A 15,085-nucleotide genomic window follows, 5' to 3' on the forward strand; every position below is an offset into this window, starting at 1 on the left:
TCGGGCTTGCGCACCACATGAGAGGATGATGTGCCTCGAAATATTCAATCTGGGCTTGCACATCACAAGAGGGTAATGTGCTTCGGAATATTCAATCTGGGCTTGCACACCACAAGGGAGGATGGCGTGCCTCGAAATATTCAATCCTGGTTTGCACACCACAGGAGAGGATGATGTGCCTCGGAATATTAAATCCGAGCTTGTGCACCACAAGAGAGGATGACGTGCCTCAGAATATTCAATCCAGGCTTGAGCACCGCAGGAGAGGATGATGTGCCTCGAAATATTCAATCTGGGCTTGCGCATCACAAGAGGGTGCGTGCCTCGGAATATTCAATCCAGTCTTGCGCACCACATGAGAGGATGACGTGCCTCGGAATATTCAATTCGGGCTTGCACATCACAAGAGGGTAACGTGCCTCGGAATATTCAATCCAGGCTTGCGCACCACAGGAGAGGATGACGTGCCTCGGAATATTCAATTCGAGCTTGCACATCACAAGAGGGTGACGTGCCTCGGAATATTCAATCTGGGCTTGTGCACCACAGGATAGGATGACGTGCCTTGAAATATTCAATCCAAGCTTGCGCATCACAAGATGGTAACGTGCCTCAGAATATTCAATCCAAGCTTGTACACCACATGAGAGGATGACGTGCCTCGAAATATTCAATCCGAGCTTGCACATCAGAAGAGGGTAACGTGCCTCGGAATATTCAATTTGAGCTTGCACACCAAAGAGAGTGACGTGCCTCAGAATATTCAATATGGGCTTGTGCATCAAAGAGGGTGACGTGCCTCGAAATATTCAATTTGAGCTCACGCACCAAGGAGGGTATCCTGGGCCACACCATGAGTGATAAATAATCATTCAAGCATAGGCTACCCTAAGGTTCTTTGGAAAAAATGTCTTTTTAGGTTTGAAACATAGTTGTTCTGTTGGGGATGATCAAACGGGATCGAAATCCCAAGATCCTTTGGAAAATGTTCTCAAATGTAGGGCTCTAAGTTACTCCACAGGGGATGATCAAACAAGAACGAAATCTCGAGACCCTTTGGACGATAAGCATTCAAGTGTGGGATTATAGGCCCAAAAAAGGTTGCTCCACTGGAGATGATTTCATCGGGTACGAAACCCCGACATTCTTTAGCTATTTTAGGTTGCCCGATTCAAAGCTCAAAAACCAATGCCTCAATTGGTTCTTAGGGATCAACTGCCCCAGTCTCAAAGTATGTCAATCTATGTCTGGGGTCGGCTGCCCCAGTTTCAGGCATTGTCAAGACAAGGTGGGTTTAGTCAGGGACACCAAAAGATTATTCAAAAGCTTACTCTACAAAATAAGTATGGATGAAATGCTTTTTGTGGCTATAGGTATGCATGTTACTAAATTGTGATGCTTGAATGCAGGGGCATGTTTTCATATGTACATGATGCATGTTACATGATATGTCGGTAGGCTGCTACCTATAATGTGAATGCTTTTCCTTAAATACATGAAATGCATGAGGATGCATGGCCTTTCTTCTCCCAATGCAACAATGGTCCATAACTCAATCCCGGATCTTGGCCACACTTTTAAGTTCCAGTCTGATATGAAGGTACCTGAATTTACTCTAATGGAGCTCAAAAACTGCCTCAGTTTCATTCATCGTCCACTAATATTTTCTATGTGCTCAATTCGTATTCTAACGGGAAAACGCTTGAATTGGATCAAATGGGGTTGCCCCAATTATATTCATCGGTCACTGATCTTTACTATGTTCCAGATTCCAACAGGGTCTCAAAATCTGTCCTAGCGTTTTCTTGCCACTGGCTCAGGCCATTTTTTAGATTCAACAAGTGCTCGAAATCTGCCCCAGTGTTTTCTTTCCACTAATCTTGGCTATCTTTTAGATTCGACAGGCGCTCAAAATCTGCCCCAGTATTTTCTTATCACTAAATCTGGTCATGTCTTAATTTCCAACAAGCATTCGATATCTGCCTTAGTGTTTTCTTATCACTGATTTTGGCCATCTTTCAGTTTCCAATAGGCATTCGAAAATCTGCCCCAGTTAAACTGGTATGTGTCTGCTCTCGGTCATGTTTTCAAATTTTATTCAATCATGAAGGTACCCGACCTGACTCCAATGAGACTCAACACGAAATCTGCCCCAGTTACATGCATCTGTAACTGATACTGACCATATTTTCAAATTCCACTCGAGTAAGCAAATTTTTGAATTGGCTCTCTTGAAACTTGACGTAAAACATGTCCCAGTTGATGCATTTGGTGACGGGTCCTGTTCATCTTGCATTTTCCAAATAAGGGCTTTCTTTGGATTGCATCCTTAATGTTTTAAAATCAATTTGAAATTTAAATGAATAAACATGCAATCAGACTCAACATTGAGTCTAACAATTCATTTGAAATAACAATGTATGCCAATCTGGTCAGGACTTTCATTTGGACCATAATGTAAGCTTAGGGTATTGGTTAGAGAAGAAAAGGGTACAATACGGCTCAAACTTTGCTGATCTTAAAAAGGTAATCCTTGGTCAAAGATCACATCTTAAGCATGTCCCTTTTCATTGTCTTTCTTTTTCTCTTTTTGTTGCATTTTCTTATTTTTTTGCTTTCCCTTTTATGAAGGATTTTTTTAACATCATATTCATTGGGAGCTCAATTGGGACTAATCTTTTTAAAAAATTCCCCCAGTGTGGGGTGTGATCATTTGACGAGTTAATCAAGAATTGAATTCTTTTAGACTCAAGGGGGCTAGCAAGGGGCTTTTCTTTGAATTTCTTTTCGGGTAGCAGAAAGACGACCTACCATCCTTTTGGTAATGACCACCGCCTGAAATGATTTTTCAAACCCTAGGAGACCCAAACCCGGATTAAATTTTTGGCAAACTAACTTTTAAGAAAAAACTAGTTTAACATTTAGGCTCAACTTGGTTAACAAATGGTAAATCATTGTTTGGTTCTTTATGGAAAAACTGGTCGACCAAAGATGGCCACCCCTCATTTGATCATAATATAATCATTATACTCTTAAGACACCAATCATGATTTGGAAAAAGAAGAAAAGAGACTTTGTTCATTGCTTTCGTCGAGCAAATGTAAAGTTTGATAGGACGTTTTTGCTTGCCTTTCCCGAAACTATTCATTATCACCAAGTCTCCTTGACCATATCTTGCCATGGATCCTTACTAAACTCCAATTTGGAAACTTTTCCTTCATTTTTTTCTCTTTTTTTTTTCTCTTTTTTTTTCTTTTTTTTTTTCCTTTTTTCTTTTTTTTTTTTTTTTTTAGTAGATTCACAAAATCAACTAACTACGAACTCCAAGTCCTTTGTTCTGGTAAAATCATTTCCTATGTCAAAGCACAAAATGCAAGCTAAAATGGGTAAAATTCGGCACAGGGTGATGTGATGAGACTTAAATGCATTTCATTTAATTCAAATTAAAAATGTTTACAACATAAAGGACTCATAGAAGCATCCCTCTTAGCACATGACTCATTTTCCGACGTCATTTCTAATTAGTCCTTCGACCGATGGCCTTAACTGTGCCCCCTGCTATGATTGGGCAACTGATTCCCCTGTATACCGAGCTTTTTGCCATCAAATACCAATCATCTTGCATCTCTCAGCGATTGTACCTTATGCTTTGGCTTCTAGCAGCACTCAATGGTGTGACGAAGGGTGTTGGAGTGAAATGCACACCGGGCATCCAGATCGTACCACTATGGGAGGGGATGTTATTCAGGTATGTCGAGGATAACTGAAACGAGCTTTCTTTCGAGCAGCTGAGGGAACAATTCCGAGTAGGACATAGGAATTGGCTCGATCCTATTAGGACTCACTCCATGTTTATGAATGTCCGGATGGGTGGGTGTAGGCCAAGTGGAAATAATCCAAGGTCTTGTGCCTGCTCACACTTTCCAGTTAGTGCTGGGTCCGAAATTGTCTCTAGGCCTACAGTGCTAACTCCTCTGACAATGCCTTCCTTGGATTATCTGGGCTTCTTTGCCCTTCTTTCTTCCATCCTTTCTTGGAGGGCTTTGTTCCAACTCGATGTATCTTGCCTGCCCAGTATTGATTGCCCTTTTAATTCTTCCTTCGGTGACTGCCCAATCGGGACCATTCCGAGGGGTGCCTTTGGGGAAACAGACAACACATGTCCTTTTGAAAGGGTCATCACATGGATGAACTGCCTTCCCATTTTCAGTCAGAGGGTGATCTCGTGCTATCGTTTCTTTCCTTTGATGAGAGTACTTGCTCGTCCTCTCCTCCATGCTCTTTGTAGTTAAAGTTGCATCATGACTATATTGAGCAACAAAAGCGCGGGTCAAATTCTCCCAAGTGTGAACTTTTACTCTGTTATACCATGCTAGAGCCACCCCAGTGAAGTTATCTCGGAAATAATAGAAGACCATATCATCATTGTCAGCATGCGCAACCATCTTTTGGAGATACATTCCTAAATGAGCAAATGGGCGCTCGGTCCCCCTGAATTTCTCGAAGCTTGGGATTTGGATCTTCGGAGGAAAAATCGAATTAGACTCTGAACCAGGGTTACTAGTGTCTACTGAATCGAACATATTCGTTCCTTGCAGAGCTTGCAACTACGCTTTCTCCCCTTTCCTTTCACGATTCACTTCCATAATGGGGGTGTAGTGACCCGAAGAATAATAGTATTTTAATAATAAAGAGGGAGGAAAATGGAAATAGGAACTAAAGGAGGCAGTAGACTTCACGTTCGTCGACGACATCGTACTTTGGAGGAAATAACAATTTCAAGGAATTTCCAAGCCTCGTCGACGAATACAGGGGTTCGTCAACAAGGGTTCTTCATGACCTCGTCGACGAGGTCCCGTCTTCGTCAATGAGAAGATACCGAGAGGGGTTTTTGACAGACTGAAATTCATCGACGAAGGAGGAAGTTCGTCGACGAAATTATTGAAGGACTCGTCGACGAGGTGACGTAGCTCGTCGACGAATCCCGCAGTATAAATAGCCCTAAACTGATTTTTAATTGTAGAAATTTGCATAAACCCTCTCTCTCTCTACCCCTACGGCTCCTCCCTCTTCTTCCTCCGATTTCAGCCCCGTTAGTCACCGGATCGACCATCTGAGGCCACCACGACGCTTCTGGCGGAGTTCTCTACAAGTCTACAGGTGCGAATTGTCGGTGGGACGAAGTCGGAATTCATCACAAATCCAGGTTAAGGTCTTTTATTCAGTTTTTTGCCTTCTGGAAGTTGTAAGAAATTATGCAAGCAAAGAAATATTGATATTCTGTTCTGGAAAATGTGATTTTCAGGGTGCTGAGTGGAGAACCCCGCGGGTGTAGGACCTGTTACAGTAGGGGGATTTTAGCGGAAATCGGGTAAGGGAAATATGCTATGCTAGGTAGTTCTAAAATGATTTCCAGTATGAAATGCATATTTTTACCAGTTTATTTTTCACAGCAAGATATTATACAGATTATTAATTATGAATAATATGTATTAAATCACTTTGTGGCTTGAGAATATAAATATAGTAGAGAAGCATGTTTTATAGTATTTTCAGGGTATGTTTTACAGAATATACAGCCAATGGATATGTTTTAAAGTAATTATAGAATACCATGATTATATAGTTTTCAGTACCATGATTATACAGTTTCCAGTACCATGACTTATAGATTACAGTTTAGTTCAAAAATACAGTTGACACAATTACAGTTTATTTTATTGTCATGGTTAATACAGTTATTTCAAAATCATGGTAAATCAGATAGTTGTATATAAAAATATGTATTATATAGTATTAGACCCTGTTGGACCATTTCAGTTACAGAGCACAGTACCGTAGCTACAGATATTTCAGTTATGTGTGCAACCACCTATTTAGATAATACGTGGTAGTAGGTCGATCGTGCCCTGACGTGGACAGGCTCCCCATCAGATATAGGTTGAGGAGTGGCCGCTCTAACTAAGGGAGTATAGTGATTTACCCTGGTCGGCCAGCTAGTGTAGATCCTACCTACGGGCCTGCACAACCCTGTCATGAGGGGTTAAATCATTACACACAGTTATCCACAGGAAAATTTTTAGTTATTATTATGTATATTCAGATTTACAGAGACAGAGAATATACTTATGTACATTAGAAGTATTTGAAATAGTAACCTAAAATACTGATATGTTAAGCAACATGGGAAGGGTGGTGGTTTCTATTACTTGTACTGTATTTACAGATCCAGTTATACATGATTTTATGGGAGTAGGTTTGCATATTATTGTAACTCATTTGCCACACACTAGTAATAGCATATTTTGTCTTACTGAGCGTTGGCTCATCCCAATTATTTAAAATTTTTCAGGTGATCCAAGTAGGTGAGTAGATTAGGATCGCAGATAGAGGGGCCTTAATATTGCCCTGATATCAGAGTAAGTATTTTTGGGAGTATTTTTGTATAGCCTTAGCCAGTTGAGGATATTTCTTAGGAACAGTTATATATGTATATTTTGGGAAATAATTTAGCACTCTGGTATTGTACATAATTACACATGGTTATATTAATTTGATTTCTGCTTCTCGCTGCTTGATGATTGGGTTAATCCAGTGTGGTATCAGAGTATTTTAAATGTTATAGTATAAAAATAAAAATAAAAAACCCCAGTTAAATAGCAGGTCGTTACAGGGGGTTTGTTCTTTACTTACTTCTTCACCCCTTTTCCTTTCTGGCAATGCATGGACATCCTTCTTTGGTTGGAAACCTAAGTCATGAGTCTAAGACAAATGCGTGCAAGCTTGTGCCCAGACCAGCTAGCGACTTTGTTAGTGACGATGGATGCTTGTGTCATGCTAGCTTCATTTGTTAAATAAAAATCAAATTCCTTCTCTCTCTCTCTCTCTCTCTCTCTCTCTCTCTCTCTCTCTCTCTCTCTCTCTCTCTCGACCCTACAAAGTTGTCTTCCTTCTCTTTTCGATTCTCACACCGTTTAAGCTTGTTTTGACGATTTGAAGCTACCACGAGGTTCGTGGAGTGATTCTCTAGAAATTAATTGGATCGAATCGTTGAGTTGATTGAATTAAGGAAATGTGAATTTCAGCGTTTTGAGCTTCGAACGTTGTGGGGCGTGGATTTAGGGTTGTTAGCAAACCTCTTAATAAGCCAGGTAAGGGGAATAAATTATAACAATTATTTTTAAAAATTACTGGTTGAGTAAATATGTGAAAATGAAAATATGATATGTTCACGGTGGTTATTATATTAAAGTATCAGGTAAAAAATTGTGTGGCATGAGGAAATATGAAATGATTGTTTAATATTGAGAATGTGATTGAAATTGAAATATGCGAATTGTACTGAGAAATGAGATTATGATATGATTATATCGAAATATTTTATACAGATATGAAGAAATGGAAACCCGGTAATATTTGCATATATATATATATATATATATATATATATATATATATATATAAGTATAATGATACAAGGTTTATATAAAAAATTGATGAAATGTGAAACATAGGTATATTTTTACTCGGAAATGATGAAATATGTTATACAGACATATTTTTACAGTGATATGGTACAAATATGAGATATAGATGTGTTTTCATTGAAAGAATGATATATGTGATAGAAAGATATGTTGGTACAGAAATGTTTTATGCAGAAATATCGAACTGAGTTCTATACTGATATGAGAAGAAATGTGTAATGAAATGATGAAAATGATATAGAAAATGGTGAGAATATTTTTGATGTGATGAAATGTACCAACATACTGAAATGTGAATATTGAAATGTGAATACTAAATTGTGAAATGAGAACCCTAATGGACGATTGTTGGTTAGGGAGCACGGTACCGTTACTAGTAAGGTGTTAGTGCAACCACATGGTCTTGTGGAAAGTGTGGCATGACAGTCGATTAAACCAGTGAGAAGGGTAGTTTTGCCACCTGGCATCTGGACCGGGATTGGGCAGGCCAATCGTACTACAAATAGGCAGTTTCATTGTTTGATCTAACCGGGTAGGCCAACCGCAGTTAGGTCCAGCCTTCAGGCTGCACAACCCGGTCATGGGAGGAAGCATGACGATGTGAATATCCTCAAGGCAACCATGAGTTATATATAGGATGCGTATTTGTTACTAGTGGACACTCATGAGTTAGATTGTAAAATGAAAATGAAAAATGAAAGAGTGTGTATTTAATGGTATAAATAATTAGGGCGAAATAAAACTCTCTGCCTGAGGGCTTACTGAGTAAGGTAAGTGTCCTGATAAGTATCAGTTGCAGCCGCACTCGAATTAATCGGGTAAAGCTACAAACGAAATCAGAGTAGAAGGACGTTACATGTATGGGCGTGTAAACTCCCCTTTCCTTGGGAACTCTTGCTGGTAAATATTGGTTGTAAATGTATGAGTATGAGAAATGCTATCAAAGCTTATAAAATTATGTTTTATAATTATATGATTATAAGTACATATTTGTATATTTTCTCAAAAGATATAATCGTTAAAATGAGTGTATTATGATATAACTAAACTCATGTGTCACACATTGTAAATAATTTATTCTATCTTACTAAGAGGTGTCTCACCCAAATATTTAAATATTTTCAGCGAATCGTAACAAACCAGGAGTTAGAGCTCCGAGATAAAGGGGAGCTGGTACCCTGATAGTCAGGGTAAGAGTTTTGTGTTGGGAATATATTTGTGTAATCTCTTAGAATATGTTATGGATTTTTGGGATATGTATAGATGTATAGAACTCTGGTTATTTGTATTCTTGATGATTTGTAATTATTGTCTTCCGTTATTAGGTTTGTTTGTATGAGATAAACTGTTTACCCAGTACCCATTTCGGTTGAGTTATGTTAGAATGGTATCAGAGTTTTTAATATGACGGGTGTTTGATTAATATTTATTATTTATTGGAGATGAAAAAAAAAAAAGTATGAAAATTGGGGCGTCAAATTGTGTGACACATTTATTGAATAAAACAAAACGGCTTCACATGCAGGAATGGCATGGTGCGGCTGCAATTTCACCTAGATGGTATGGAGCATATGACTCGGGATGGGCAGCATTTACTTATTGCTTCAGGTCTCCAAGAGAGGATGGGCATGCAAGACATAGGCTCCTGTGCATGAGGCTTTACTTTCACTATTAAGTAATGCAATCAAACTACATCATACTTTATAAAACTAATCATGCAATATTTAGCTGTCATTATAAAATAATGATAATTACTCATTCAAATCAATTCAATTTCATGAAATTCGAAGCCTAAATCTAGATTTGGATTTTATTTTTTGGGCAAAATACAATATAAAATTAAAATTTAACAGTCGACACCGGGTTGGATGACCTATTTTAGTTGTGAAGATTTGGGTGACCATTTACAAATCAAACAAATATAAACAATTAAACTATTGGTTTCTTACGATCTATTTGTTTATGTTGTCAATTTTCTATTTCGTCGATTTTTAGCTGTTTGTTAAAAAACTGAAAACCAAATTTTATGGTTTTTAGTTGTTTATGCAACTTATTGCCATAAATTTTAATATTCAGAAATAGTTCTTTTAGATTAAATTATTCATTTTATATATTTTTAAATTAAAATAAAAATTAAATGATCGTATGAATTTAAATATAATTAAAAGAATAAATTTTAAAAAAATAATAATAAAGTCAATTACAAAATACTTTTTTTATTTTTCAATTGTCATGTCCAATAAAAATTTTATTGTAAAGTAAATTTTGAAAGTAGACGTAGTAGAACAATTAAGCAAAATAATTATAATAAATTTCATTTTTATCATAGTAATTATTTTAATGTGTATTATTTGTAATTTTATTTTTTTAATCATTTTTTTGTAATATTATTTGACTTAAAAATGAAAATGAGCATTTTTTTTTTCAATTTAGTTTTAAATTTGTAATAGTTCTATAAATATTTACCAAAAGGTTGTTGGTTTCTAGTTTTTTATTTTCGTTTCTAGTTTTTTTTTTCTATAATTTTTTAAAGTGATACCAAATAGCCCCTTAACTTGCATATTTATTTTAGAAAAAATAAAGTCCCACTTTATTTTAGTTTTGAAAAGACAAAATAAAGGAAATATTTTTCAAAAAAAAAAAATTAGGATTGGAGGTATCCTTATGAAAAGGGAAGGTAATTCCTTCTTAATAGAATTCAAAGAATTAACACCTTATAGCACTCATTTTATGAATGGTTATCATACTTATATTATGTGTGTAACTCCCTTTTTTGAAAGAATTTTTTTAGAAAAAAATGATCAAAATATTTATAAAAAAAAAAAAAATTTAAACATTTTTTTTTACCAAAAAAAAAAAAAAACATTTAAAAAACAAGTTATAGGGTTAGGCAGTCAACCGCCTACAAGGGCCGATCGACTGCTTGCTACAAATTTTTTTTCCTTTTGCTCATTGTTTTCATAAATTTTCCAACCATTAACCCCTTTTAAAAAGGTTTTCGTAGGATATATACAATGAACTTAACCTCATTAAAATCCTACTACTTAATGTTACTTTAAAACGAACACATAATCACACATATATATACTTGAAAATAAAGAAGAAAAGGAAAAGATATTTTCTTGGTTTTTGATTGGTATGGTTGGATCTACAAAGTAGACTACCCATATATTCTCTAAAGAGGAGTCAAGTTATCCATAGTTCCTAAAAAATATTTTAAATTTTAATTTTAAAAATATTTTTGGGATTATTTTATGAAAACTCTTGAATTTATTTTCATGAGAGGAAAATCATAAAACCCACCTTGAAAACTCTAATTTTTACTTTTTTAGAAAAAGCTTTGTAATCCATCGAATAACCACGTCATAACGGATTCATTAAAAAATTAAATTTTCTAAAATGATACTTTGATTTTTTTGAAAGGAAAATCATAAAACCTAACTTGAAAAAAATGTGGATTTTTTGTGGGAGCTAGAACCACAAACACGCCTTAAAATCTATTTAGAAAATATTTGAAGAACATTCAAAAGTCACATCATGGATGTATAGCTCCTAAAATTGATTAAAAACTCAGTAAATTTTGAAATTTTTTTGAAAACTCATGTGATTTCTTTTTAAAATGAAAACTTGATTTTTTTTTATGGAAAAATCATGAAAGCTCTCCACAAAATAGCATTTAGACTTGACCAAATATACTCTAGTGAGTGTATACACTAAACAACACTTGAAATTCTAGAGAAAATGAAGAAAAAATGTAAAAATATGTGCTCTCGAGATTTGTCAATCGACCACTTACAAAGGGGTGGTCAACCATTTGGTACCAACGACTACTTTTCAAATCAATAGGGGCGGTCGACCGCTTGAATAAACTAGTCAACTGTCTGACTGTGAATTTTGATGAAAACATGCAATTTTTTTTTATTTTTGACCTCTTGTGTGCTTATCTATGGCTTTCTAAGTCCTATTTTTCCCTAGAGCTATTTGTCCAAAGGGCTTCTAAGCCTCACTTCTATGAGCTTGTAATGATCTCATGATTTCATGAGGGATAACTTTACAGTGGATATCCGTAACCTAGCATTTGAGGCTTAAACTCAGGTTTAACAAAATTGTAATGGGTACCTCTGATGTTCATGTCATGGCATCGAGTATGCTCTGTGCTTGCCTCTAAGGAGGATCTTGCACATCAGAAAGGTTGTACGGTCCTCGTTGATCTCCTTTGGTAAAGCATTGGTTGAAAGACCAAAGTTCTCCTGTTGAAGTCCATGGGAAGGACTGTGTTTGGAGATGTGGTCTTAGATTGGCTGGGCCTGAACATCTTCTGGTAAAGAATTAACATAAACCTACCTGAGGTTTTCATCATTAGGACCACCGAGAAGATAATATCATCTAGACATTCTTTGATAATGAAAATTAAAATCTTTTCTCTTTAATGAACAACAACGCATCTCAAAGAATTCTTTTTTAACTTCATTAGCATGAGCATCAGGGTCTCCAATAAATTCTCGATAAAGAACTCCAAGGGCATGAGAGGGAGACTGTGATCTGATGAACTATAATTGTCTATAATCACCAAGACTTTGAAACCAATCTCTTAACGTTCCAGTGAATCTAGAAATAAATTCAAGAAGAACTGTTTCAAAATTGTTTCCTGGTTTAGAGAGTTGGACATCAATCCAAGCACCAAATTCTCTAATTTTGTCTCTCCATTTTGTGGGTGAGAGTCCTTCAAATGAGAACCAGGGACCATTATGAGGAACAGATTGCTTTGGGGCTGAGTCAGCTGAGGCTGAATCAACTTCAATGGGTTCTTCTATAATTGGAGCTGTAGTATCAGTTTATTCATGGAATTCTTGTGTTCTGGAAGATCCAGGGTCAATGGGAGATGCCATTAACATGTGTGAGAGATCTGTAATCTCATCATCTGGTGTGGACGGAGTTTCTAATGATGCTTCTGTGGAGACATCACTATCATCATTTTCTTCAAAGGATAATTCAAAGATGGATAGAACTTTGTCAGCAAGCATTGATGGTGGCTGATCATTTTTTCTATGCATTTAAAATAGAAACATGCCCTAACACCTTTAACGCACAATATTATTGACAAAAATTAGTAAAGAAATCATGAAGCATTAAGCATGTACATTCAAAAAAATATCAACATGCTTCATAAGCTCTCTATAAACAAGTGAAAACGATAATGTAGAGAGTTAGACATGTAGAAACCCGAACCCAAAAAATAAGGAAATAAATAAGAAAAGAAGAAAAGGGAATTTTAGTAGGCTTCGTCGATGAATCCCCTGTTTTCGTCAACAAATGCCCTTCTGTGGTTCGTTGACGAAGTTCAGGGCGTCGTCGACAAAGAGATCCTGAACGACTGAATTTTCAAGTTTAGGGTTCGTCGACGAAGTCCTTCTTTCGTCGATGAACGTTCTTCTGCGATTCGTCGATGAAAGCGTCATTTCGTCAATGAAGGTGACTAGGTCAACGGCCTATAAATTTATTTTTTGGTTGCTTAATCATTAATAAATAAATTTCTCTCTTTCTCTAACCCGCACTCTCACTCTCTCTCTCTCTTTCTCTAGGATTTCTCGTCGTTCGTTGCCAGATTTGACGATCGAAAGTTAAGTATCTAGGGGAGTTTCTCTACAAGTCTAGCGGAGCGGATTTTTTATCTGAGCTTTTCAAGCATTGCTCCAAAATCAGGGTAAGTAGGATATTTTAAGGCTATATAGTTGTTTTGGAGTATAGGGGGCCTAGGAAACACTAAATGAGGAATATTCTGGGGTTTGTGTTTATTTATCTAGGGGAAATGTGATTTCAGGATTTTTGACTCCGTAACACCATAGGGCGTGGATTGTGGGGTTTTCAGTGGGCTTTCCTGTAAGCCGGGTAAGGGGATTATATTATGTCAGCTTTTTGTGAAAAATGGACTGATTAAAATGTTGTATATGTTTTTGGGAAAATTATAGTGGTTGGTTTGATCATCTCCTATTTTCTATTAAATATGTAGTATGAGTTAAATAAAACCCTAAAGATGCTCATACCCTATTTTCAGTAACTTATGTTTTTCCTAGTCAGGTTATTTTATTTATGGTTAAAAAATTAAAATTGTGTGGCATGCGAACGGTTTTAAATGGCATATGTGAACATAAGGTTTTAACTGGTTTTTATACTGTATATGATATAATGGTTGGGAGTCGAGTGTTGATATAACGGCCAGGGGCCAAGTTTTGATATAAGGATCGGGGGCCGAGTTTTGATATAATGGACGGGGGCCGAGTTTGATATGACAGTTGGGGGGCCGGGTTTTTATTGAATGACAGTTTTATATGAAATGAGTTATAATACAGTTTTTATTATGTTAATTTCCATATATGATTCTAGAACCCTGTGGATCTGTGATATGTGATAATGTGATATTGTGAACACGGTACCGTAGCTATACGTGGGCAGTTAGTGCAATCACACGGGCATGGAAGTGTGATGTTGGGATAGTCAATTGGAGACCTGGGCTGCAGTACTACTCCGAGGTTTTGCAGGGGGGCCATCCGAGGAATTCCAGATGACCATAGGTAGGTACAATCATATTTACTACCTTAAAGTTTTTTACTCAGCTGTGGAACCTCCGGCTGCAGTCCAACTTTCGGGTCGCACAACCTGTCATGAGGGGAAGTATGTCATATAAGTATGTGATAGCGTGACGACACTACTTTGGCAGTCTAGGTTGCGTCTTTTATGGATATATGGGCAAATTTACTATAAATGGGCTATATTGAGCCGACGGTTATTACTTGGAAATTATGTATATTCTGATACACGATATAGTACAATTCTCTTTAAATGCTATGTTTATGTACAGTTAAATGATGGAATTTTATTTCACACGAGAACCCATGCTGGTCACACACTGATATTAATATAATTCATCTTACTGAGAAGTGTCTCGCCCCATTATACAAATTATTTTTCAAGTCCTTCGAGAAACCATATATAACTTGCCTCGGGGCGTGGATTAGACATTTTGGGGGTGTTAGACAAAGCTGGTGAGTCACCGGTGGTTTTATTTTGTCCTTTGGTTGGGTTGTATTATATAGACATATAGTTGCATGGATATGTATTTAGGGAACAATTAGAACTCTGGTAAAGAATGTCAATATTTTAGTAATCTTCCATTGTATGGTTTAAATTCAGTATTGGCAGGTGCTCCCGGGATTCCCTGGTTGGGGTGGGTTGCATTCCTATATATATGTATATGTGGTCTCAAAGAGAGTATTTATATATGTTTATTTATTTTACTAGCACTCCACGCCCACGTGGTGGGTCGGGGCGCTACAGGTGGTATCAGATTGTAGGTTATTAGGTTTTGCAGACTAGGTTGGATAATTTTAGCAAAGTATAGGCTTAAGTAGGATGAGGATAGGAATGGGTAAAATACGAATTTTGAGTTTTGCTTTGTAAGCCTGGAGGTAGAAATTCCTTAACGAATTTCTATGTTTTTTTTTTGGATCAGTCGACGGGTTTAGAAAACCATGGCAATCCCTTGACGATTTTGTTTTCAAACAAAGGAGCAGGAACTTGAAAATTTGAACGAGAATAGG

General features: G+C 36.7%; 1 protein-coding gene across 1 annotated transcript; it reads right to left on the minus strand.

The window, feature by feature from the left end:
- Nucleotides 1-3,965: 3,965 nt before the first annotated feature.
- On the minus strand, nucleotides 3,966-4,583 carry LOC131148331 (uncharacterized). Its single transcript, XM_058098046.1, has one exon. The coding sequence runs from the start codon at nucleotides 4,581-4,583 to the stop codon at nucleotides 3,966-3,968; it is 618 nt and encodes a 205-aa protein (XP_057954029.1).
- Between the last annotated feature and the right edge of the window lie 10,502 nt (nucleotides 4,584-15,085).

This window comes from Malania oleifera, chromosome 2, assembly GCF_029873635.1.
Source record: "Malania oleifera isolate guangnan ecotype guangnan chromosome 2, ASM2987363v1, whole genome shotgun sequence".
Taxonomy (NCBI): domain Eukaryota; kingdom Viridiplantae; phylum Streptophyta; class Magnoliopsida; order Santalales; family Ximeniaceae; genus Malania; species Malania oleifera.